General features: G+C 45.2%; 2 protein-coding genes across 9 annotated transcripts; both read left to right on the top strand.

Annotated features, from left to right (window-relative positions):
- The first annotated feature begins 897 nt into the window (after positions 1 to 897).
- LOC116617399 lies at positions 898 to 10,196 on the top strand. 8 transcript variants are annotated; one of them, XM_048721238.1, is made up of 8 exons: positions 906 to 1,073; positions 1,618 to 1,669; positions 3,520 to 3,694; positions 3,831 to 4,042; positions 4,216 to 4,342; positions 4,698 to 4,847; positions 8,332 to 8,590; positions 9,457 to 10,196. In XM_048721238.1, exons 1-8 carry the CDS (start codon positions 1,039 to 1,041, stop codon positions 9,764 to 9,766), a joined length of 1,320 nt encoding a protein of 439 aa, XP_048577195.1. In that variant the 5' UTR covers positions 906 to 1,038; the 3' UTR covers positions 9,767 to 10,196. The 8 variants fall into 8 exon arrangements, with proteins under 8 accessions (XP_048577190.1, XP_048577191.1, XP_048577195.1 ...); XM_048721239.1 differs by having other exon boundaries at positions 908 to 1,073; positions 3,520 to 3,574; XM_048721240.1 differs by lacking the exon at positions 3,520 to 3,694 and adding an exon at positions 2,620 to 2,644 and having other exon boundaries at positions 909 to 1,073.
- A 570-nt stretch (positions 10,197 to 10,766) lies between these two features.
- On the top strand, positions 10,767 to 27,930 carry LOC116617386. The gene is made up of 7 exons (XM_048721241.1): positions 10,767 to 11,052; positions 14,658 to 14,770; positions 16,304 to 16,515; positions 16,795 to 16,924; positions 24,815 to 24,964; positions 26,467 to 26,716; positions 27,567 to 27,930. Exons 1-7 carry the CDS (start codon positions 11,024 to 11,026, stop codon positions 27,877 to 27,879), a joined length of 1,197 nt encoding a protein of 398 aa, XP_048577198.1. The 5' UTR covers positions 10,767 to 11,023; the 3' UTR covers positions 27,880 to 27,930.
- The last annotated feature ends 47 nt before the right edge of the window (positions 27,931 to 27,977 follow it).

Consider the following 27,977-nt stretch of genomic DNA (forward strand, 5'->3'; position numbering starts at 1 on the left):
TCTCTGAGTTTTGACAAACAATTTTGTAAAATAATTTAGTCCCAATTGATACGCGTTCTCAACTCGAATTGATTGTAGGAATGTCTTCTTTCGTTTTAAATCCTCTACAGACGATATGCAGGTAAATTCCTAGAGTGAATTGTCGTTTTTCTTCGTATGAAGAGACGATTTGCTGATTTTTCTATCCCAAATGAACTTTTCGTAAAGTCAATGATAAAATGCCGTTTTAGTTTGAAGATCTATAACTTCGGGAGTGAAAATCCAGTTTTCGATGGTCATTTTACAAATCAACTCACTATTTCGAGGTTTGGAGGTGAGCGGTCCGGTATCGCGGGGTCCGGATCGTAGGATACAGGACCTCACGAGAGCCAATCAGAGCGCGCCCGCCCGCCTGCCCCCCCGATTGTTCGATTTTATCTATCAAGTCGCCCAACTTGAAACACCTGAATAGCGTAGCTCGGGATTACCCTAGGTGCTCTGCGTAGGCGTCTGGGGCTTGACTCATTAAGACGAAACATGTTCTTTAGGTGAAAAAGTTCAACATGAACTTCAAGCCATTTGTTTGAATATCTCTCTGTTTCCACAACAGAAAATTCAATCCATAAGAGAAAAAAACAACCTTTGAGTTGATTTATTTCTCTACTGTGGACTTTATCAAGTATTCTAACCAACAAATAAGAGTCAACTAACAAGAAGAATTCACCTGTTTGCATAAATTTAAAAAATATCCCACTATGCATCTCACATTTTATTTCGTTATTTTCTTCCTTTACCTTTTGGTTTAAAAAAAAACATGGTCTTATTTTCAGGAAAGTGTTCTAGTCAGCGAATGTGTGTGAAAATGTATTTTCGCTAATACAATTTGCGTGTAAAATAAGATAACCCCCTATCATAAATGTTTTTGTTAGACTTAATTAATGTCGAAATTTCAATTCCAATCTGAATAATTTATCAAAGTATTTTCAAACTTTTTTTTTTCAACAAGAGACCTCAACACTGGCGAACAGGCTTTACTGACCGTGTATTTCTGTAGCAGATATGTTACGTGTTTTGCCTGCAAAGAAACTACAAAGGTACTACAATTCTTGAGACAATTTTATCTTTATAGTATAGCCAATAACAAATAGCTTCTCAAAGACTTTTATGTTTGGAAAAACTATAGCGTATGGAAATGGCTTCTTGAAAATTTAGGATCGCGACTTCATCGCTCGTGAAATATTATTCAATAAAATAGGTTTAAGTATAATTTATGAGTAGAAGTATAATTTTTAACCTAGCAATTCTTAAAGCACATGTTTTTTTAAATATATAATTATTTGAGATTTACGTGAGAACATATAGACTCGGCTCTGCGAAGTTTAAAATGCCATATTCCAAACTAAACTAGTTTCAATAAAAATACAGAAACTTTATATCTAGAAACAGACACAAAATAACTAGAGACTACATTAGCGAAAAGAGAAGGCAAGCTTATACTTTAAGTCCACTTCCTCGCTAGACCGTTAACGAGCAAATCAGACGAAATGTTGTTCGTGTATATCTGCAATTCGTGTACCGAATATTATAAAGCCAATTCCTTGAAGCTGTTGTCATCAGATTGTTTTGAATCCGTTTTAGCCGTCATTACTTTAGCCCCATTACGAGTGGGAAGGAGGTGAACCGAGATGAGGTGAGGGAGGAAAATTGTCTAAACGGTTAAACTAAATGTCATATGTATCTAGGGATGAACTCTATGAACATGCAATTTTTTTAGTAGTTTATTAGTATACTATCCAGTATTTTTAATTTCCACTATCCACCATTTCAAACCTCTTTTTGCCGTCGTAGCGGAGCCAGCGCGGCCGTAGGCCGCACGCGGAGCCCCATAGGTATAGAGAAATGGTCTATAACTAGGCGACTGAGTTTGTGTGGTCAATGACGTCATTGTCACAAGCTGCCAGCCAGCCAGCCGCGATCTGTCCAGGCCCAGGTCTCTTGGACGCGCAAAACAATATGGCGGCCGCTAGAGTATTTCTAACCTAAAAACACAAAAACTGACTGCAAACAAGCCAAGAACTATCGATAACATGTACATATTAGACATTGGTATTTAATGTAGGTCACCAAAAATAAGCACATTTAAAGTACTAAAAAGTAAGAAAACTTTTTACAAATAGAAAAATAATGAATCAGAGTTAAAATGTAAAACCTAGTTTTTTTCCCAAGTTAGTCTGACAGGTTGTTGTATAATGTGCATTTAGTGACATTTAGGCTATTTAGGTTCATAAATAGTCTCTTGCCTATTTTATAAAGATATGATGACAATGACCTATGGTCAAGCAATTGATGTATATAAGTTAATCATAAAAAAACCAGGTCTCCTATATAATCCCTTAAGATCATGTTTAAAACTATTTAAAAAACAATTTTCATATGGTAAGCCAGTAAATTCATATTTTATAAAGCAAATTAATACAATTAACAATTGTAGGCTAAATAGATGCTTATAAAAAGGGATTCTAATTTGATAATTTTAGGCTAACAGGATAATTCTAGGCTCTTATATGTGGTTCTTAACTTTATAATAAAATAAAGTACCGGTTGTCAGAATTGTTTTGATAGTTTTGATTGTTTTGATAGGCTTGCGTTACACTCAAGCACAAAGGTCAGGCTTGCGTTACTTTCAAGCACAAAGGTCAGGCTTGCGTTACACTTAAGCACGAAGGTCAGGCTAGCGTTACACTCAAGCACAAAGGTCAGACTTAAGTCACTTTTAAGAACAAAGGTCAGGCTTGCGTTAATTTCAAGCACAAAGGTCAGGCTTGCGTTACACTCAAGCACAAAGGTCAGGCTTGCGTTACACTCAAGTACAAAGGTCAGGCTAGCGTTACTTTCAAGCACAAAGGTCAGGCTTGCGTTACTTTCAAGCACAAAGGTCAGACTTCCGTTACACTCAAGCACAAAGGCCAGACTTCCGTTACTTTCAAGCACAAAGGTCAGGCTAGCGTTACTTACAAGCACAAAGGTCAGGCTTGCGTTACACTCGAGCACAAAGGTCAGGCTAGCGTTACACTCAAGCACAAAGGTCAGGCTAGCGTTACACTCAAGCACAAAGGTCAGACTAGCGTTACACTCAAGCACAAAGGTCAGGCTTGCGTTACTTTCAAGCACAAAGGTCAGGCTTCCGTTACTTTCAAGCACAAAGGTCAGGCTTGCGTTACACTCAAGCACAAAGGTCAGGCTTACGTCACTTTCAAGTACAAAGGTCAGGCTTGCGTTACTTTCAAGCACAAAGGTCAGGCTTAAGTTACACTCAAGCACAAAGGTCAGACTTGCGTTACTTTCAAGCACAAAGGTCAGGCTTGCGTTACACTCAAGCACGAAGGTCAGGCTAGCGTTACACTCAAGCACAAAGGTCAGACTTACGTCACTTTCAAGCACAAAGGTCAGGCTAGCGTTACTTTCAAGCACAAAGGTCAGGCTTGCGTTACTTTCAAGCACAAAGGTCAGACTAGCGTTATTTTCAAGCACAAAGGTCAGGCTTGCGTTACACTCAAGCACAAAGGTCAGGCTTGCGTTACTTTCAAGCACAAAGGTCAGGCTTGCGTTACTTTCAAGCACAAAGGTCAGGCTTACGTTACACTCAAGCACAAAGGTCAGGCTTGCGTTACACTCAAGCACGAAGGTCAGGCTAGCGTTACACTCAAGCACAAAGGTCAGGCTTGCGTTACACTCAAGCACAAAGGTCAGGCTAGCGTTACACTCGAGCACAAAGGTATATAGATTATCTCTTGAAAAATGTGTACTTGTTGTCATGATATTCCCACTAACGGATAGTATGCTCATCTCAGACAAAGCACTAGTAAACCACGTGATAGCTGAACATGACGTCACGGAGCTGTTGGATTGCGTGTTCGCCTGTCTGAGCGCCGAGCAATGCTTCTCCCTCAACTTTAGGGATGAACATGGCGCCTGCGAGCTCAACAACGTCACGGCCTTGAACGCGCTCAGCTCTGATTTGATTCCTGACTTAGGAAGCAAGTACTACGATGGGGCCGATTATGTGAGTTTGTCAAGTGTGATAATGTGAGTTTGACGAGTGCGATTATGCGAGTTTGTCGGTTTTTCATGTCTGGTATTTCAGGTTTTACCGGTTTGTTTCCCGTCTCCCTGCATGACTGGTATTTTAGGTTCTACTGGTTTGTGCTTCATCTCCCTGCATGTGTGGTATTTCAGGTTTTACCAGTTTGTGCTTCATCTCCCTGCATCAATGGCGGTACATGTACAGAGTCATGTGACGGAACAGTTTATGAGTGCGCATGCGCTAACACATTTGCTGGAGAAAACTGCCAGACATGGATAGGTAACCAACAGACATCAATATTCTCATGATTATCATTTTGCTACTAAAAATGAGTTAAGTCTTCCTGCATACGCTTCATGAACGTCTTACAGCGAGACATAAGTTGCTGATCTGTTATTATAGCCATAACTTAGGGAATTCCGAATCGGGAATTTGGATATGATAGTCAAAACACTAAGGTCGGTAACGCATCTTCAATCCGGTTTTTTGTCATTATTGTAAACCAAGCCAAGACGCTATATTTCCTGATAGATACAATAAATTGGTATCGACCTGTTTCGGTTTTATAACTCTTCCCTTGAAATACAGCTTGCAATTGAGACTAGCTCTATTTTCTTTGGTCTTTTACTTCAAGGTTATAATGGATCGTCTTCAGAAACCCCCGGCAGATCGTGTCTGACTATAAAATTGAATGGCAATTCCCGGGATGACGGGATTTACTGGATTCAACCAACTCCAGCAGTAGAACCCTTCACGGTCTATTGTGATATGACCACTGATGGAGGTACGAGCGATGATAACACATGGGAGGGAGGGAACAGGTTCACGGTCTACTGTGATATAACCACTGATGGAGGTACGAGCAATGATAAGCCATGGGAGGGAGGGGACCGGGTCACCATGTAATGTGATATGACGACTGATGGAGGTACGAGCAATGTTAACCCATGGGAGGGAGGGGACGGGGTCACGGTCTACTGTGATATGACGAGTGATGGGGGTACGAGCAATGATAAGCCCATGGCCACTGTCTAATGGCCACTGATGGCTGAGGTGTGGCCTATGATGAGGAGGAAGTGGCACTGCTTCAAGGTCTACTGTCACATGACCAATTATAGTCTGAGCAATAATAATCCCAAAGTTCGAAGAAGTTTAGTAGCAGGATCCAATATTTAGCAAATTCGGGTCAACGCCCCTCGAACAAGGACCTATATTATTGCTTTATTTCCGTGCTACCCTTCCATAGATGTACTGAACTGGACGCCTCAAATTGCGCTGAAGACTGACGCCATCACCGAGATCTAGACGCCAACAGCAATCAGTTGAAGATAATGCATGATACTTAGTCGATGATGTATAGCTTTAATTTTTTTTCCTGACAATAACAATGTTACAGGACGGGTTGTACTATTGTTTAAGTTATAGTCTAGTATTTCATGTTCCTATCTTGAAAAACGGAAGTTCTTAAGTTTTTTTGTTTTAATAATAATTCAGAATTTGTTTACAATTGATGGTTTCCTTAGTCTAGATTTTAAAAGGCCCTGGACCCTCCAATTCGATGACCTTTTAGTGCATCTTAATCCAGGGAGTGTCCGGTTTCCTATACGTGGCAAAATCATGTTTTTTTTCTTTTCGTTTCGGACGATTTATTTGGCAAGCTAAACTCTTGAATGGTCTTCAAAACCACATGCCATCTTCACCCCTATGTTAAAACATCATTTATTTTTATCGTTATTTCATTTAAAGGAAAATGTTGTAGTCGGGCTCTTTGAGCATGCGCAGTTAAGTTTTGAAAGTTGCTTAATCATTAGTGTTATATTAGAGTTACCTTGACTTCATTGATTATTTTGTAAATACGCAGGGACGAGAGACCAACTCTGAGATTTCCTACGCCCTCACGCTTTTGGCAGATTGGTTCGTTTGGCCGAATGTATCCAATTCTCCCAGTTCCCTCTTGAATTGTTTTACATTTGTTTCCTTTCATGTGGGACCATCAAATGGGTTGCTTTCTAGTTCTAGCGTATACATATAGCGAGCTTAGTCCAGCCTCGCCTTCGTCTTAAAGATCCCGGCAAGTCCCCAAACAACAACATATCGAATAGACGTTGCGCTCCTGCTCAGCAAAACGTGGCTGGTAAACCAAAAATACATGCTTGGTTATCTATCGACAGCAAACGAAACCGGAATCATGGGCAGCCTACCAAACCCGCCCAAGGGAATCATGGGAAGCCTACCAAACCCGCCCAAGGGAATCATGGGCAGCACACCAAACCCGCCCAAGGGAATCATGGGCAGCACACCAAACCCGCCCAAGGGAATCATGGGCAGCACACCAAACCCGCCCAAGGGAATCATGGGCAGCACACCAAACCCGCCCAAGGGAATCATGGGCAGTACACCAAACCCGCCCAAGGGAATCATGGGCAGTACACCTAACCCGCCCAAGGGAATCATGGGCAGCACACCAAACCCGCCCAAGGGAATCATGGGCAGCACACCAAACCCGCCCAAGGGAATCATGGGCAGCACACCAAACCCGCCCAAGAGAATCATGGGCAGCCTACCAAACCCGCCCAAGGGAATCATGGGCAGCACACCAAACCCGCCCAAGGAAATCATGGGCAGCACACCAAACCCGCCCAAGGGAATCATGGGCAGCACACCAAACCCGCCCAAGGGAATCATGGACAGCACACCACATCCGCACAAGGGAATCATGGGCAGCACACCAAACCCGCCCAAGAGAATCATGGGCAGCCTACCAAACCCGCCCAAGGGAATCATGGGCAGCACACCAAACCCGCCCAAGGGAATCATGGGCAGCACACCAAACCCGCCCAAGGGAATCATGGGCAGCACACCAAACCCGCCCTATGAATCATGGGCAGCACACCAAACCCGCACAAGGGAATCATGGGCAGCACACCAAACCCGCCCAAGGGAATCATGGGCAGCACACCACACCCGCACAAGGGAATCATGGGCAGCACACCAAACCCGCACAAGGGAATCATGGGCAGCACACCAAACCCGCCCAAGGGAATTATGGGCAGCACACCAAACCCGCACAAGGGAATCATGGACAGCACACCAAACCCGCACAAGGGAATCATGGGCAGCACACCAAACCCGCCCAAGGGAATTATGGGCAGTACACCTAACCCGCCCAAGGGAATCATGGGCAGCACACCAAACCCGCCCAAGGGAATCATGGGCAGTACACTAAACCCGCCCAAGGGAATCATGGGCAGTACACTAAACCCGCCCAAGGGAATCATGGGCAGTACACCAAACCCGCCCAAGGGAATCATGGGCAGTACACTAAACCCGCCCAAGGGAATCATGGGCAGCACACCAAACCCGCACAAGGGAATCATGGGCAGCTCACCAAACCCGCCCAAGGGAATCATGGGCAGCACACCAAACCCGCCCAAGGGAATCATGGGAAGCCTACCAAACCCGCACAAGGAAATCATGGGCAGCTCACCAAACCCGCCCAAGGGAATCATGGGCAGCACACCAAACCCGCCCAAGGGAATCATGGGAAGCCTACCAAACCCGCCCAAGGGAATCATGGGCAGCACACCAAACCCGCCCAAGGGAATCATGGGCAGCACACCAAACCCGCCCAAGGGAATCATGGGCAGCACACCAAACCCGCACAAGGGAATCATGGGCAGTACACCAAACCCGTCCAAGGGAATCAGGGGAAGCCTACCAAATCCACACAAGGGAATCATGGGCAGCACACCAAACCCGCCCTAGGGAATCATGGGCAGCACACCAAACCCGCACAAGGGAATTATGGGCAGCAATCGGGGAAGCCAAACTGACTGGTGCTGTCTTCAAGCAAGCCTAAGGAAGCCGTGTAAGATATCGCATTCTAAAACCCAATCATCAGCCATTCAGACATGACCAGGGTGAGCTCAATGTTGTTTTGCATCAACAACAAAGTAATTAATAACTTGATTACGGATCTATTAAACCTGTTGTTTCGTTGAAACACTTAAAACGTACCACTGTTTTAACATACCTATTTTAATAGACGTTGTCAGTGCAGATGGCGAATGGCAATTGGCAAATGGCAGTTTTAAAACCATGCTTAGGGGTATAATAAAGATGATATGCAATATAATCGCATTTTTTGCATTCAGTGGAAATTTGAGGATTTTGAAATTTTCTGATAGCAGAAGTGCCATTGACAATTGGCATTTGCACTGACGACAACATATTTTGAAATAGGTGTATAAGTTGATAACACATTTTAGGTCTTTTAGGTGGTTGGACTGCGATCAAGAAACTAGAAATCACCAGTACTCCAGTCTCGACGGATCTCCTCACCACAGAAAATTACCGCACGATCTCTGATATCCAAAACATCGCATACCTCCTTGAGGCACCTGGGATGCTAAGCTTAAAGAGAGACATGGGGTTTGACCAGATGCGCTTCTATTGCTACAAGGGCTCGGTCGGCAGGGTGGTCCACATCATGACCAAGAGGGAGGGGCTCGGCTTCGACGTCATCAGGTGAGAATGTGTCTTACGGGATGTCCCTTTCATCAGATGAGAACGCGTCTTACAAGATGTCCCTTTCTTCAGGTGAGAACGCGTCTCACAGGATCTCTCTTTTATCCGGTGAGAACGCGTCTAACGGGATGTCCCTTTCATCAGGTGAGAATTCGTCTTACGGGATGTCTCTTTCATCAGGTGAGAATTCGTCTTAGGGGATGTCTCTTTTATCAGGTGAGAACGCGTCTTACAGGATGTCCCATTCATCAGGTGAGAATTCGTCTTACGGGATGCCCCTTTCATCAGGTGAGAACGCGTCTAACGGGTTGTCCCTTTTATCAGGTGAGAATTCGTCTTACGGGATGTCCCTTTTATCAGCTGAGAACGCGTCTTACGGGATGTCCCTTTAATCAGGTGAGAATTCGTCTTACGGGATGTCCCTTTTATCAGGTGAGAACGCGTCTTACAGGATGTCCCATTCATCAGGTGAGAATTCGTCTTATGGGATGTCCCTTTTATCAGGTGAGAACGCGTCTTCATATTGACATGGAAGCTTTCTTATACTAGGTTCTGAGCCACCTCATATTGACATGGAAGCTTTCTTATGTTAGGTTTTGAGCTTGGTCTCATTTTGACATGGAAGCTTTTTTATACTTGTTTTTGAGCCATCTCATATTGACTCATATTGGTTCTGAGCATAGTCTCATTGACATCAGTCTCATAGAACATTGGATCGAATCGAATCTGGAATAAGTCGTTTTTGCGATGGAGACCGTCAAGGCGGTGGATAATTGTCCTCTTGTATTTTGACAATGAATAAAATTTGATATTCATAAATGCGCGTTTTCTGCATTTTCACTGATAATCTTTTCGTCTTACCAAAGGTATCTCATTGAGAATCCGGTTCCACATCCCCCAGCATGCAATTCGTTCACTCGGCTATCAGACGACACGTCCGTGTTGTCCCGACGATGCGCCGAGTGGGGGAACCTCTGTAATGGGGCCACCAACTGCGACCAGTGGGGGAACACAGCCTTTGATGGTCCTTGGAGAACTGCACATAGGCAAGCATACTTCACTAATCGAGCTACAGGAGAAACACATACTATCGGTTTTAGTGTCCAGCATCTATTTTGTGACGATAATAGCAATTCAGTCGGGGTAGGTGATAAGTTTATGATATTTGTGCGCTAGATTTGTAGACTGTTAGCATGGGTGCATTCTCTGGAGCCCAGGTCGGCCCAGACAAGAGGAACCTCGAGACCTAGGTCGGCATTTTACCCACAATGCTTTACGAAAGTGCCTATTTCAGCGTCTGTGAAAGTCGAAATATAGCATTTCTTTTGCTATATGTTTGTATGATATTTTAGTAAATTCTTATGCGGTTGTGTGCATTTATTCTCTTAGGTTTATAAGTTCAATCAGATAGTCTTACATCAGATAGATAGTCTACAGCAGTAAAATGCATTCTCATAATTATTGCCGCACAAATTCAATTTTGGATAATAAAAGATTGTATTAGATATTCTACATGAATTTTTAGGGAGTTACGCAGTCTGGTAGACATTTTAAGTTATGCGTCTTTGCACTTAAAAACACGTGAAATAATAAACAGTTATTTGGACAGACTGTTTCTTATTTCCATAATGCTTTTAAGAACGACACACAATCGTCCAATGCATGCTGGGATGTGGCAACACTGATTTTATGTATGTTTACCTTTAGCTTCTTCTTTTTGCGACAAAATAACAAACTCCAGCAATTTGTTTTAAGAATATGTGGAGGCTTTTCAATGTTATCATCCTTTTCTTACTTTCTGTCCTTTGTGTAGACAAAAGTGTTTGTTCGAGATGTTTTAACGATGTTATTTTAAGTCCTTTATGCGGCCGGCAGTAATTGTGTGGTGATTGCTTAAGATATTATTGTCACAATGTTATTGGTTCACGGATGTTTAATCAGAATAGTTAGGGTACGGGTTGTGAAGTGGCGCATTTGACTAGCATAGAAGCCGACGGAGAATAGTAAAACTCAGTCTACTTCAGAGTCTAATAAAGGTCAAGTGTAACAAACCGCGGTCCAGACCTATTTCATGACACTTATGTTTTCCCGCAATATTCAGATGCGTAAACGGGGAGAACGTGCGGCTCGTATACTCCATCCTGTGCCGATGCCATTCTACCGCGGCTCGTGTACTCCATCCGGTGCCGATACCATTCTACCACGGCGTCGCCAATGCGTTCGAAAATCGCATGTTTTGTTATAAGGGTATAGACAGTACCTGCTTTCTAGTCAACAGTACTAATTTGAAAACACAAACATAGACATTGCAGGTGACACACTCTTATTAATAATATGGTCAATATATCGACTTGACAGCGAGAGAGCTCGCAGACCGAGTCTTTACAGGCAAGGGAGCGTGCTCCATCGAGTATTAATCAAACGTTTGCCGACATGCCTACTAGCAAGGATTCGCGACAAAGGTGCGAAATCTAGTATTAATCAAAAGTTTGCAGACATGCCTACTAGCAAGGATTCGCGACAAAGGTGCGAAATTTAGTATTAGTCAAAAGTTCGCAGACATGCCAACTAGCAAGGATTCGCGACAAAGGTGCGAAATCTAATGTTCCCTTGGGTGTCTTGTGGATATACATCTTCGTGTAGCACTAAGAGTTTTAGCAATTTGCAATCCATGCCCCGCTACAACGGAGGGAATTCCAAAGTGTGGGTGGGTGGTGTCACGTCTTTCAGTGCCTATTCCTAAAGTTCTTAAAGGGGGTTAAAACACGGTATTATGGCCACTTCCAGGGGGTGGAAATGCAATAGGCTGGACAGGTGAGAGAGAGGTGGGTGGACAGGTGGGAGGGAGGTTTGCTGGAGGAAATTCCCTACGTGTGTGTGTGGGGATTGTCTCTTCTGGAATCGTACTATTCCCATTCTTGTATATCTTGTATAATCATCTAAAATTTTATTAAAAAAGACCAGCGTTTTCTTGACCGTTTATAATATAATGCTCTTGACGGTTGGGTTCCAGTTATCATTGCTTCGTAACACAACGCAGATGTTTAAACAAAGAATCATTGATTTTATCCCGGTTATTTTGTATACCTCTAGAGTGAAAACCTTAGCGAACAGATAGTTAGACCTTCTTTACGGTTCATTATATTAGTTGCGGGTTAAGTGTTCGCAAAACACCGCGTTTAATCTTCCTTGTACCGAGTCGAAATCCCAAATCAACAACCAAATCCACAAATCAACACGTTGGGTTCTAAGAGACGGACAATTTAAAATGATCCGAAGGATGCGTTAGTCTTGCTTTTCTTCCGGTCGCATGATGATTTTTGTATTCCTTCTGAGGTTGCATGTTTTCTTTTCGTAAGCAACTTCCTTTTGTTGTTTAATATTTTTCCCTTTGGTTTTGGATCCCCGCCTTTTTATCGTGTTTTTTGTTGTTGTTCTCCTCCCCCCCCTCTTTGCTTTTCTAACGGTCATTCCCTAAGGCCACACGGTAAGTGTAACCAGGACACATGGTGAGTGGAACCAGGCCACATTGTGAGTGGAACCAGGCCACATGGTGAGTGGAACCAGGCCCCATGGTGAGTGGAACCAGGCCGCATGGTGAGTGTAACCAGGCCACATGGTGAGTGGAACCAGGCCCCATGGTGAGTGGAACCAGGCCGCATATTGAGTGTAACCAGGCCACATGGTGAGTGGAACCAGGACACATGGTGAGTGGAACCAGGCCACATGGTGAATGTAACCAGGACACATGGTGAGTGGAACCAGGCCACATGGTAAGTGTAACCAGGCCACATGGTGAGTGGAACCAGGACACATGGTGAGTGGAACCAGGCCACATGGTGAGTGGAACCAGGCCACATGGTGAGTGGAACCAGGCCACATCGTGAGTGGAACCAGGCCCCATGGTGAGTGGAACCAGGCCGCATGGTGAGTGTAACCAGGCCACATTGTGTGTGTAACCAGGCCACATGGTGAGTGTAACCAGGCCACATGGTGAGTGGAACCAGGCCACATGGTGAGTGTAATGAGGCCACATGGTGAGTGGAACCAGGCCACATGGTGAGTGGAACCAGGCCACATTGTGAGTGTAACCAGGCCACATGGTGAGTGTAACCAGGCCACATGGTGAGTGGAACCAGGCCACATGGTAAGTGTAACCAGGCCACACGGTAAGTGTAACCAGGCCACACGGTAAGTGTAACCAGGCCACATGGTGAGTGTAACCAGGCCACATGGTGAGTTTAACCAGGCCACATGGTAAGTGTGACCAGGCCACATGGTGAGTGTAACCAGGCCACATGGTAAGTTTAACCAGGCCACAGGGTAAGTGTAACCAGACCACATGGTGAGTGGAACCAGGCCACATGGTGAGTGGAACCAGGCCACGTGGTGAGTGGAACCAGGCCACATGGATAGTTTAACCAGGCCACATCGTGAGTGTAACCAGGCCACATGGTGAATGTAACCAGGCCACATGGTGAATGTAACCAGGACACATGGTGAGTGGAACCAGGCCACATGGTAAGTGTAACCAGGCCACATGGTGAGTGTGACCAAGCCACACAGTAAGTGTAACCAGACCACATGGTGAGTGTAACCAGGACACATGGTGAGTGGAACCAGGCCACATGGTAAGTGTAACCAGGACACATGGTGAGTGCAACCAGGCCACATGGTGAGTGGAACCAGGCCACGTGGTGAGTGGAACCAGGCCACACAGTAAGTGTAACCAGACCACATGGTGAGTGTAACCAGGCCACATGGTGTGTGGAACCAGGCCACATGGTGAGTGGAACCAGGCCACGTGGTGAGTGGAACCAGGCCACATGGTTAGTTTAACCAGGCCACATGGTGAGTGTAACCAGGCCACACGGTAAGTGTAACCAGGCCACACGGTGAGTGTGACCAAGCCACATGGTGAGTGTAACCAGGCCACATGGTGAGTGGAACCAGGCTACATGGTGAGTGGGACCAGGCTACATGGTAAGTGTAACCAGGCCACACGGTAAGTGTAACCAGGCCACATGGTGAGTTTAACCAGGCCACATGGTGAGTGTAACCAGGCCACATGGTGAGTGTAACCAGGCCACACGGTAATGGTAACCAGGCCACATGGTGAGTGTAACCAGGCCACATGGTAAGTTTAACCAGGCCACACAGTAAGTGTAACCAGACCGCATGGTGAGTGTAACCAGGCCACATGGTGAGTGGAACCAGGCCACATGGTGAGTGGAACCAGGCCACGTGGTGAGTGGAACCAGGCCACATGGTTAGTTTAACCAGGCCACATGGTGAGTGTAACCAGGCCACATGGTAAATGTAACCAGGCCACATGGTGAGTGTAACCAGGCCACACGGTAAGTGTAACCAGGCCACATGGTGAGTGTGACCAAGCCACATGGTGAGTGTAACCAGGCCACATGGTGAGTGGAACCAGGCTACATGGTGAGTGGGACCAGGCTACATGTTAAGTGTAACCAGGCCACACGGTAAGTGTAACCAGGCCACATGGCGAGTTTAACCAGGCCACATGGTGAGTGTAACCAGGCCACATGGTGAGTGTAACCAGGCCACACGGTAATGGTAACCAGGCCACATGGTGAGTGTAACCAGGTCACATGGTGAGTGTAACCAGGCCACATGGTAAGTTTAACCAGGCCACACAGTAAGTGTAACCAGACCACATGGTGAGTGTAACCAGGCCACATGGTGTGTGGAACCAGGCCACATGGTGAGTGGAACCAGGCCACGTGGTGAGTGGAACCAGGCCACATGGTTAGTTTAACCAGGCCACATGGTGAGTGTAACCAGGCCACATGGTGAATGTAACCAGGCCACATGGTGAGTGTAACCAGGCCACACGGTAAGTGTAACCAGGCCACATGGTGAGTGTGACCAAGCCACATGGTGAGTGTAACCAGGCCACATGGTGAGTGGAACCAGGCTACATGGTGAGTGGAACCAGGCAAACGGTGACCTCAACCTGGGCGTTTAATTTCTGTCAAAACTTTTCGCTTTGTTTTGCCAGCCAAGCGTAATATTTGATGTACTGTCTCTTACCTATCAGATGGTGGAGCCTCGCAGCATGCCTTGCGGGCCTATTTATTCTGGCGGGGTCTTTTCATGCGCAGAAAAGAGGAAAGTGTTTCGGGGAAGCGGCATTTACGCGTAAACACCAAGGTCAGCTTGTAGCTCATAGTTGATAATGTAACTATCAAAAGATTTTTTCTGCATCATAAATATAAGGAATTTTCCAACTGAAATGAGATACCTCCTAAGGAAGTTAAATTGATTCCAGCAACCCCTCCCCCGACAAGATTTCCTGTCTACATCTTGGACTAGCGCAAAAAGATCACGTGACATTTTAAGTGGCTCAGCAAAAACAACTTATTTAGCACTTACAAATAAAGTCAAAAAGTTTTTTCAGAAAAGGTTGATTTTCACTTAAAGATTTTATTTTTTTGCCTTGAAATTGCCGCCTAAAAGGTCACATTATCTCTTAGCGCAATTCCCATATAGCAGCTCCCATATATCAACTCCAATATAGCAACCCCCATACAGCAATTCCCATATAGCAACTCCCATATAGCAACTCCCATATAGCAGCTCCCATATAGCAACTCCAATATAGCAGCTCCCATATAGCAACTCCAATATAGCAACTCCCATATAGCAACTCCCATATAGCAACTCCTATATAGCAACTCCCATATAGCAGCTCCCATATAGGGACTCCCATATAGCAACTCCAATATAGCAGCTCCCATATAGCAACTCCAATATAGCAACTCCCATATAGCAACTCCCATATAGCAACTCCCATATAACAACTCCCATATAGCAGCTCCCATATAGGGACTCCCATATAGCAACTCCCATATAGGAACTCCCATATAGCAACTCCCATATAGCAACTCCCATGTAGCAACTCCCATATAGCAGCTCCCATATAGCAACTCCCATATTGGGACTCTCATATAGCAACTCCCATATAGCAACTCCCATATAGCAACTCCCATATAGCAACTCCCATGTAGCAACTCCCATATAGCAGCTCCCATATAGCAACTCCCATATTGGGACTCTCATATAGCAACTCCCATATAACAACTCCCATATAGCAACCCCCATACAGCAACTCCAATATAGCAACTCCCATATAGCAACTCCAATATAGCAACTCCCATATAACAACTCCCATATAGCAACTCCTATATAGCAGCTCCCATATAGCAGCTCCCATATAGCAACTCCCATATAGCAACTCCTATATAGCAACTCCCATATAGCAACTCCCATATAGCAACTCCCATATAGCAACTCCTATATAGCAGCTCCCATATAGCAACTCCCATGTAGCAACTCCCATGTAGCAACTCCCATATAGCAACTCCTATATAGCAGCTCCCATATAGCAGCTCCCATATAGCAGCTCCCATATAGCAACTCCCATATAGCAACTCCCATATAGCAACCATTTCTTGCACAGCAACCATTTCCTACAAGAATGTAAGCGGATGACGGAGATTGTTTTCAAAAAATGTAAAGATGTTTCATTTTTGCCAGACAGCTGTATTTTCAAATTGCGGCTAATCAAAATGTCCAACTATAAAGCTACTGTGCATGGCAATGGAAAAATAAAAAATACATATATTAATGGACGTGTTGTCAAGCAAAAGACAAATGAGATTTTATCTAATAATTTCATATTAGGTAAGGCACTAGATAATCACGTGATAGCACAACATTACGTCACGGAGTCATCCAAGTGCGCCTTCAAATGCTTGGGTAGTGCCCAATGCTCCTCGTTCAATTACAAGAATCTATTAGCGACGTGCGAGCTAAGTGACGTCACTGCCTCTGCGGCGCCCGTCTCTGATCTGGTTCTTGACTCAGAAAGCGACTACTACGAAGCTCTTGATTATGTGAGTTTGCAAAGTAATTTTGTCGGGCTTTTTTAGTTTATACTCCGATAAGCTTAATCTAAAGCTGGTTGATTACAAGGATGGGACTTCGCAAGCCATTACGCCAGGAACAATACAGGCCGGTCGCTTTACAAGAGCTGTTGAACTCTATTTGTGAAAAGGAAGTTGAGTATGTGTGGTATTTTAGGTTTTACCCTTTTATGCCTCATCTCCCTCTGTGCGCAGTATTTCAGGTTTTAGCGGTTTATGTTTCATCTCCCTCTATGTCTGGTATTTCAGGTTTTACCGGTTTGTGCTTCGTCTCCCTGCTCCAATGGCGGCACGTGTAGTAGGTCATGTGACGGGGATCGTGGCTATCAGTGCGCATGCCCGAAAGGTTTTGTGGGCGAAAACTGCAAGACGTGGATAGGTAAGCCTGTCAACACCAAGATGCCGCCACTAGGAGTGTCTGTGATAGTACCACTAGGAGTGTCTGTGATAGTGCCGCTAGGAGTGTCTGTGATAGTGCCACTAGGAGTGTCTGTGATAGTACCACTAGGAGTGTCTGTGATAGTACCACTAGAAGTGTCTGTGATAGTACCACTAGGAGTGTCTGTGATAGTACCACTAGGAGTGTCTGTGATAGTACCACTAGGAGTGTCTGTGATAGTGCCACTAGGAGTGTCTGTGATAGTACCACTAGGAGTGTCTGTGATAGTACTACTAGGAGTGTCTGTGATAGTACCACTAGGAGTGTCTGTGATAGTACCACTAGGAGTGTCTGTGATAGTACCACTAGAAGTGTCTGTGATAGTACCACTAGGAGTGTCTGTCATTGTACCACTAGTACCACTAGGAGTGTCTGTGATAGTACCACTAGAAGTGTCTGTGATAGTACCACTAGGAGTGTCTGTGATAGTACTACTAGGAGTGTCTGTGATAGTACCACTAGGAGTGTCTGTGATAGTACCACTAGAAGTGTCTGTGATAGTACCACTAGGAGTGTCTGTGATTGTACCACTAGGAGTGTCTGTGATAGTGCCACTAGGAGTGTCTGTGATAGTACCGCTAGGAGTGTCTGTCATTGTACCACTAGGAGTGTCTGTGATAGTACCACTAGGAGTGTCTGTGATAGTACCACTAGGAGTGTCTGTGATAGTACCACTAGGAGTGTCTGTGATAGTACCGCTAGGAGTGTCTGTGATAGTACCACTAGGAGTGTCTGTGATAGTACCACTAGGAGTGTCTGTGATAGTACCACTAGGAGTGTCTGTGATAGTACCACTAGGAGTGTCTGTGATAGTGCCACTAGGAGTGTCTGTGATAGTACCGCTAGGAGTGTCTGTCATTGTACCACTAGTACCACTAGAAGTGTCTGTGATAGTAACACTAGGAGTGTCTGTGATAGTACCACTAGGAGTGTCTGTGATAGTACCACTAGGAGTGTCTGTGATAGTACCACTAGGAGTGTCTGTGATAGTACTACTAGGAGTGTCTGTGATAGTGCCGCTAGGAGTGTCTGTGATAGTGCCACTAGGAGTGTCTGTGATAGTACCACTAGGAGTGTCTGTGATAGTACCACTAGAAGTGTCTGTGATAGTACCACTAGGAGTGTCTGTGATAGTACCACTAGGAGTGTCTGTGATAGTACCACTAGGAGTGTCTGTCATTGTACCACTAGTACCACTAGGAGTGTCTGTGATAGTACTACTAGGAGTGTCTGTGATAGTACCACTAGGAGTGTCTGTGATAGTGCCACTAGGAGCGTCTGTGATAGTGCCACTAGGAGCGTCTGTGATAGTACCGCTAGGAGTGTCTGTGATAGTACCACTAGGAGTGTCTGTGATTGTACCACTAGGAGTGTCTGTGATAGTGCCACTAGGAGTGTCTGTGATAGTACCGCTAGGAGTGTCTGTGATAGTACCGCTAGGAGTGTCTGTCATTGTACCACTAGTACCACTAGAAGTGTCTGTGATAGTAACACTAGGAGTGTCTGTGATAGTACCACTAGGAGTGTCTGTGATAGTACCACTAGGAGTGTCTGTGATAGTACCACTAGGAGTGTCTGTGATAGTACCACTAGGAGTGTCTGTGATAGTGCCGCTAGGAGTGTCTGTGATAGTGCCACTAGGAGTGTCTGTGATTGTACCACTAGGAGTGTCTGTGATTGTACCACTAGGAGTGTCTGTGATAGTGCCACTAGGAGTGTCTGTGATAGTACCGCTAGGAGTGTCTGTGATAGTACCACTAGGAGTGTCTGTGATAGTACCACTAGGAGTGTCTGTGATAGTACCACTAGGAGTGTCTGTGATAGTACCACTAGGAGTGTCTGTGATAGTGCCACGAGGAGTGTCAGTGATAGTACTACTAGGAGTGTCTGTGATAGTGCCACTAGAAGTGTCTGTGATAGTACCACTAGGAGTGTCTGTGATAGTACCACTAGGAGTATCTGTGATAGTACAACTAGGAGTGTCTGTGATTGTACCGCTAGGAGTGTCTGTGATAGTACCGCTAGGAGTGTCTGTGATAGTACCGCTAGGAGTGTCTGTGATTGTACCGCTAGGAGTGTCTGTGATAGTACCGCTAGGAGTGTCTGTGATAGTACCACTAGGAGTGTATGTGATAGTACCACTAGGAGTGTCTGTGATAGTACCGCTAGGAGTGTCTGTGATAGTACCACTAGGAGTGTCTGTGATAGTACCGCTAGGAGTGTCTGTGATAGTACCACTAGGAGTATCTGTGATAGTACCACTAGGAGTGTCTGTGATAGTGCCACTAGGAGTGTCTGTGATAGTACCACTAGGAGTGTCTGTGATAGTGCCACTAGGAGTGTCTGTGATAGTACCACTAGGAGTGTCTGTGATAGTGCCACTAGGAGTGTCTGTGATTGTACCACTAGGAGTGTCTGTGATTGTACCACTAGGAGTGTCTGTGATAGTGCCACTAGGAGTGTCTGTGATAGTACCGCTAGGAGTGTCTGTGATAGTACCGCTAGGAGTGTCTGTGATAGTACCACTAGGAGTGTCTGTGATAGTACCACTAGGAGTGTCTGTGATAGTACCACTAGGAGTGTCTGTGATAGTACCACTAGGAGTGTCTGTGATAGTGCCACGAGGAGTGTCAGTGATAGTACTACTAGGAGTGTCTGTGATAGTGCCACTAGAAGTGTCTGTGATAGTACCACTAGGAGTGTCTGTGATAGTACCACTAGGAGTATCTGTGATAGTACCACTAGGAGTGTCTGTGATTGTACCGCTAGGAGTGTCTGTGATAGTACCGCTAGGAGTGTCTGTGATAGTACCGCTAGGAGTGTCTGTGATAGTACCGCTAGGAGTGTCTGTGATAGTGCCACTAGGAGTGTCTGTGATAGTACCGCTAGGAGTGTCTGTCATTGTACCACTAGGAGTGTCTGTGATAGTACCACTAGGAGTGTCTGTGATAGTACCACTAGGAGTGTCTGTGATAGTACCGCTAGGAGTGTCTGTCATTGTACCACTAGTACCACTAGAAGTGTCTGTGATAGTACCGCTAGGAGTGTCTGTGATAGTACCACTAGGAGTGTCTGTGATAGTGCCACGAGGAGTGTCTGTGATAGTACCACTAGGAGTGTCTGTGATAGTGCCGCTAGGAGTGTCTGTGATAGTGCCACGAGGAGTGTCTGTCATTGTACCACTAGGAGTGTCTGTGATTGTACCACTAGGAGTGTCTGTGATAGTACCACTAGGAGTGTCTGTGATAGTACCGCTAGGAGCGTCTGTGATAGTACCACTAGGAGTGTCTGTGATAGTACCACTAGGAGTGTCTGTGATAGTACCACTAGGAGTGTCTGTGATAGTACGACTAGGAGTGTCTGTGATAGTACCACTAGGAGTGTCTGTGATAGTACCACTAGGAGTGTCTGTGATAGTACCACTAGGAGTGTCTGTGATAGTACCACTAGAAGTGTCTGTGATAGTACCGCTAGGAGTGTCTGTGATAGTACCACTAGGAGTGTCTGTGATAGTACGACTAGGAGTGTCTGTGATAGTACGACTAGGAGTGTCTGTGATAGTACCACTAGGAGTGTCTGTGATAGTACCGCTAGGAGTGTCTGTGATAGTACCACTAGGAGTGTCTGTGATAGTACCACTAGGAGTGTCTGTGATAGTACGACTAGGAGTGTCTGTGATAGTACCACTAGGAGTGTCTGTGATAGTACCACTAGGAGTGTCTGTGATAGTACGACTAGGAGTGTCTGTGATAGTACCACTAGGAGTGTCTGTGATAGTACTACTAGGAGTGTCTGTGATAGTGCCGCTAGGAGTGTCTGTGATAGTACCACTAGAAGTGACTGTGATAGTACCACTAGGAGTGTCTGTGATAGTACCACTAGGAGTGTCTGTGATAGTACGACTAGGAGTGTCTGTGATAGTACCACTAGGAGTGTCTGTGATAGTACTACTAGGAGTGTCTGTGATAGTGCCGCTAGGAGTGTCTGTGATAGTACCACTAGAAGTGACTGTGATAGTACCACTAGGAGTGTCTGTGATAGTACCACTAGGAGTGTCTGTGATAGTACCGCTAGGAGTGTTTATGATAGTGCCACTAGGCGCGCTAACATCAGGCCGGACAATCTGCTTCTTTGCTTGACATGCATCTGACCCGTCACAGATTACGCCTGTTTTCAATCACAGTTTACCGCAATATCTGTCCAATGATATCGAAGGGTGCAAAAGGCGGGCCGTGCGCCGGGCCCATAGACTTAAATCACTGTACCGTAAACCCCATCAACTACTTAAATCGCTGTACCGTAAACCCTACCATCTACTTAAATCACTGTATCGTAAACCCCACCAACTACTTAAGTCACTGTACCGTAAACCCCATCATCTACTTAAATCACTGTATCGTAAACCCCATCAACTACTTAAATCACTGTATCGTAAACCCCACCAACTACTTAAGTCACTGTACCGTAAACCCCACCATCTACTTAAATCACTGTACCGTAAACCCCATCAACTACTTAAATCACTGTATCGTAAACCCCACCAACTACTTAAGTCACTGTACCGTAAACCCCACCATCTACTTAAATCACTGTACCGTAAACCCCATCAACTACTTAAATCACTGTATCGTAAACCCCACCAACTACTTAAGTCACTGTACCGTAAACCCCACCATCTACTTAAATCACTGTACAGTAAACCCCACCATCTACTTAAATCGGTGTACCGTAAACCCCACCATCTACTTAAGCCACTGTACCGTAAACCCCACCATCTACTTAAATCACTGTACCGTAAACCCCACCATCTACTTAAATCGCTGTAGAGTAAACCCCACCATCTACTTAAGTCCCTGTACCGTAAACCCCACCATCTACTTAAATCACTGTACCGTAAACCCCACCATCTACTTAAATCACTGTACCGTAAACCCCACCATCTACTTAAATCGCTGTAACGTAAACCCCACCATCTACTTAAATCGCTGTACCGTAAACCCCACCATCTACTTAAATCGCTGTACCGTAAACCCCACCATCTACTTAAATCACTGTACCGTAAACCCCACCATCTACTTAAATCGCTGTACCGTAAACCCCACCATCTACTTAAGTCGCTGTACCGTAAACCCCATCATCTACTTAAATCACTGTACCGTAAACCCCACCATCTACTTAAATCACTGTACCGTAAACCCCACCATCTACTTAAGTCACTGTACCGTAAACCCCACCATCTACTTAAGTCACTGTACCGTAAACCCCACCATGTACTTAAGTCACTGTACCGTAAACCCCACCATCTACTTAAATCACTGTACCGTAAACCCCACCATCTACTTAAATCGCTGTACCGTAAACCCCACCATCTACTTAAGTCGCTGTACCGTAAACCCCATCATCTACTTAAATCACTGTATCGTAAACCCCACCATCTACTTAAGTCACTGTACCGTAAACCCCACCATCTACTTAAATCACTGTATCGTAAACCCTACCATCTACTTAAATCACTGTACCGTAAACCCCACCATCTACTTAAATCTCTGTACCGTAAACCCCACCATCTACTTAAATCACTGTACCGTAAACCCCACCATCTACTTAAATCACTGTACCGTAAACCCCACCATCTACTTAAGTCACTGTACCGTAAACCCCACCATCTACTTAAGTCACTGTACCGTAAACCCCACCATCTACTAAAGTCACTGTACCGTAAACCCCACCATGTACTTAAGTCACTGTACCGTAAACCCCACCATCTACTTAAATCACTGTACCGTAAACCCCACCATCTACTTAAGTCACTGTACCGTAAACCCCACCATCTACTTAAATCACTGTACCGTAAACCCCACCATCTACTTAAGTCCCTGTACCGTAAACCCCACCATCTACTTAAATCGCTGTACCGTAAACCCCACCATCTACTTAAGTCACTGTACCGTAAACCCCACCATCTACTTAAATCACTGTACCGTAAACCCCACCATCTACTTAAGTCACTGTACCGTAAACCCCACCATCTACTTTAGTCACTGTACCGTAAACCCCACCATCTACTTAAGTCACTGTACCGTAAACCCCACCATGTACTTAAGTCACTGTACCGTAAACCCCACCATCTACTTAAATCACTGTACCGTAAACCCCACCATCTACTTAAATCGCTGTACCGTAAACCCCACCATCTACTTAAGTCGCTGTACCGTAAACCCCATCATCTACTTAAATCACTGTATCGTAAACCCCACCATCTACTTAAGTCACTGTACCGTAAACCCCACCATCTACTTAAATCACTGTATCGTAAACCCTACCATCTACTTAAATCACTGTACCGTAAACCCCACCATCTACTTAAATCTCTGTACCGTAAACCCCACCATCTACTTAAATCACTGTACCGTAAACCCCACCATCTACTTAAATCATTGTACCGTAAACCCCACCATCTACTTAAGTCACTGTACCATAAACCCCACCATCTACTTAAATCACTGTATCGTAAACCCCACCATCTACTTAAATCACTGTACCGTAAACCCCACCATCTACTTAAATCACTGTACCGTAAACCCCACCATCTACTTAAGTCACTGTACCGTAAACCCCACCATCTACTTAAGTCACTGTACCGTAAACCCCACCATCTACTAAAGTCACTGTACCGTAAACCCCACCATGTACTTAAGTCACTGTACCGTAAACCCCACCATCTACTTAAATCACTGTACCGTAAACCCCACCATCTACTTAAGTCACTGTACCGTAAACCCCACCATCTACTTAAATCACTGTACCGTAAACCCCACCATCTACTTAAGTCACTGTACCGTAAACCCCACCATCTACTTAAATCGCTGTACCGTAAACCCCACCATCTACTTAAGTCACTGTACCGTAAACCCCACCATCTACTTAAATCACTGTACCGTAAACCCCACCATCTACTTAAGTCACTGTACCGTAAACCCCACCATCTACTTTAGTCACTGTACCGTAAACCCCACCATCTACTTAAGTCACTGTACCGTAAACCCCACCATCTACTTAAGTCACTGTACCGTAAACCCCACCATGTACTTAAGTCGCTGTACCGTAAACCCCACCATCTACTTAAGTCACTGTACCGTAAACCCCACCATCTACTTAAATCGCTGTACCGTAAACCCCACCATCTACTTAAGTCACTGTACCGTAAACCCCACCATCTACTTAAATCACTGTACCGTAAACCCCACCATCTACTTAAATCACTGTACCGTAAACCCCACCATCTACTTAAGTCACTGTACCGTAAACCCCACCATCTACTTAAATCGCTGTACCGTAAACCCCACCATCTACTTAAGTCACTGTACCGTAAACCCCACCATCTACTTAAATCACTGTACCGTAAACCGTAGGAGCTCCAACAGAGTGCAACACATCTTCATTTATCATCACCCCTAGTCATGCCGGCCTGTGCAGAACCTTCCCTTGTATGTATGTAGTGTATACTTAATTATAATTTTCACTTACCAATTTTGACCAAATCTTAAAATACATCAAGAAAATTTAGCCGTCACTTCCAAATAAGGAAATTGATTCATTCCGTATTTGGAATACCTGTAGGTTTAGGTCTTTCTAAAGTCAGCAAATCGCTGGGGCTTCGTAAATTTAAAACTTCGAATTGAAATTGGAATGACTTTCCTTTTCTTCTGACAACATGTCTAGACCGCCGTACAGTTTCCCCTTGTCACAGAAAAGGGCGTGTCCAGCATATGCTTAAATGCCTTAAGTATTTTGTAAATACAATTTTAGTGTTGATATATTTATATAAAGGTCATGATGGCTCATCTTCCGAGTTCCCCGGCAGATCATGTTTGACTATAAGAAACTATGAACATTCCCGGGGTGACGGGATTTACTGGATTCAACCAACTCCAGCTGTAGAACCCTTCACCGTGTATTGTGATATGACCACTGATGGAGGTACGAGCAATGATAAGCCATGGAAGGGAGGGAACCGGGTCACCGTGTAATGTGATATGACCACTGATGGAGGTACGAGCAATGATAAGCCATGGGAGGGAGGGGACGTGGTGTCACGGTCTACTGTGATATGACCACTGATGGAGGTACGAGCAATGATAAGCCATGGGAGGGAGGGGACGTGGTGTCACGGTCTACTGTGATATGACCACTGATGGAGGTACGAGCAATGATAACTCATGGAAGGGGGGGAACAGGTTCACGGTCTATTGTGATATGACCACTGATGGAGGTACGAGCAATGATAAGCCATGGGAGGGAGGGGACGTGGTGTCACGGTGTACTGTGATATGACCACTGATGGAGGTACGAGCAATGATAAGCCATGGGAGGGAGGGGACGGGGTGTCACGGTGTACTGTGATATGACCACTGATGGAGGTACGAGCAATGATAAGCCATGGGAGGGAGGGGACGGGGTGTCACGGTCTACTGTGATATGACCACTGATGGAGGTACGAGCAATGATAAGCCATGGGAGGGAGGGGACGGGGTGTCACGGTCTACTGTGATATGACCACTGATGGAGGTACGTGCGATGATAACTCATGGAAGGGGGGGGAACAGGTTCACGGTCTATTGTGATATGACCACTGATGGAGGTACGAGCAATGATAAGCCATGGGAGGGAGGGGACGTGGTGTCACGGTGTACTGTGATATGACCACTGATGGAGGTACGAGCAATGATAAGCCATGGGAGGGAGGGGACGGGGTGTCACGGTCTACTGTGATATGACCACTGATGGAGGTACGAGCAATGATAAGCCATGGGAGGGAGGGGACGTGGTGTCACGGTGTACTGTGATATGACCACTGATGGAGGTACGAGCAATGACAAGCCATGGGAGGGAGGGGACGGGGTGTCACGGTGTACTGTGATATGACCACTGATGGAGGTACGAGCAATGACAAGCCATGGGAGGGAGGGGACGAGGTGTCACGGTGTACTGTGATATGACCACTGATGGAGGTACGAGCAATGACAAGCCATGGGAGGGAGGGGACGGGGTGTCACGGTGTACTGTGATATGACCACTGATGGAGGTACGAGCAATGATAAGCCATGGGAGGGAGGGGACGAGGTCACGGTGTACTGTGATATGACCACTGATGGAGGTACGAGCAATGATAACCCATGGAAGGGAGGGAACCGGGTCACCGTGTAATGTGATATGACCACTTATGGAGGTACGAGCAATGATAACCAACGGAAGGGAGGGGACGGGGTCACGGTCTACTGTGATATGACGAGTGATGGAGGTACGAGCAGTGATAAACCCATGGGAGGGAGGGGACGGGGTCACGGTGTACTGTGATATGACGAGTGATCGAGGTACGAGTGATAATAACCCATGGGAGGGAGGGGATGGGATCACATACCCATAATGGGTATAAGATTGCCTAGAGAGCATGTTCACCCATACACATGATTGGTTTCTAGGTGGCTGGACGACGATCAAGAAACTGGAGATCAACAGCATCCCCGTATCAAGTAATTACGAGACCACACATAATTACAGCATAATCTCCGAATATAGCAACATGGAAAACGTTCTATACACCACTGGGATGGAGTTGTTAAAGAGAGACATAGGGTTTGACCAGATGCGCTTCTATTGCTACAAGGGCTCGGTCGGCAGGGTGGTCCACATCATGACCAAGAGGGAGGGGCTCGGCTTCGACGTCATCAGGTAGGAATGTTATCTGTTGGACAGCGCTTAAAAATGTATGCGCATGCGCGTACTCGGGCAAAAATCAGCCCTTCTAGGAAATCTTCTATCCCTCAGGGTCTTCTAGGAAATCTCATATCCCTCAGGGTCTTTTAGGAAATCTGCTATTCTTCAGGGTCTTCTAGAAAATCTACTATCCCTCAGGGTCTTCTAGGAAATCTCCTATCCCTTAGGTTCTTCTAGGAAATCTGCTATTCCTCATGGCCTTTTAGGAAATCTGCTATCCCTCAGGGTCTTCTAAGAAATCTGCTATCCCTCAGGGTCTTCTAGGAAATCTCCTATCGCTTATTGTCTTCTAGGGAATCTGCTATTGTTCAAGGTTTTCTAGGAAATCTTCTATCCCTAATTGGTGGTGTCCGCCAGCCTTATCCAAAAAAAGAGAATTACACATCCTGTTAAACTCTGCAGTTGACATGGAAGCTTTCTTATACTAGATTCTGAGCCATCTCATATTGACATGAAAGCTTTCTTGTATTAGGTTCTGAGCCATCTCATATTGACTTGGAAGCTTTCTTATGTTAGGTTCTGAGCTTAGTTTCATATTGACATGGAAGCATTCTTATACTAGGTTCTGAGCCACCTCATATTAACATGGAAGCTTTCTTATGTTAGGTTCTGAGCTTAGTCTCATATTGAAATGGATTCTTATACTAGGTTCTAAGCCATATCATATTGACATGGAAGCTTTCTTATGTAGGTTCTTTCTAGGCGGTGGATAATTGTCCTCTTGCATTTTGACAATGAATTAATGTGATATTTATAAATGCGCGTTTTCTGCATTTTCACTGATAATCTTTTCGTCGTACCAAAGGTATCTCATTGAGAATCCGGATCCTCATCCCCCAGCATGCAATTCGTTCACTCGGCTATCAGACGAAACGTCCGTGTTGTCCCGACGATGCGCCGAGTGGGGGAACCTGTGTGATGGGGCCACCAACTGCGACCAGTGGGGGAATACTGACTTCCATGGCGCTTTGAGATACCTGCATCGAGTGGGATATTACATCAGCCGAGGCACAGGACAGGTTTACACTATTGGCTTCTATGTATTGAAATTCTTTTGCGATGATGATAACGCTAATACTATCAATGTGGGTGATAAGTTTATTATATTCGTGCGGTAAGCTAAAAAAAAGTGTTGCGTAAGGTACTGGATCCGGGGTGGGGGGGGGGGGGGGGAATCAGCCATCTAGGTATCTAGACGAAATATTAAAGTGTAGAT

This window comes from Nematostella vectensis, chromosome 13 (assembly GCF_932526225.1).
Source record: "Nematostella vectensis chromosome 13, jaNemVect1.1, whole genome shotgun sequence".
Classification (NCBI taxonomy): Eukaryota; Metazoa; Cnidaria; class Anthozoa; order Actiniaria; family Edwardsiidae; genus Nematostella; species Nematostella vectensis.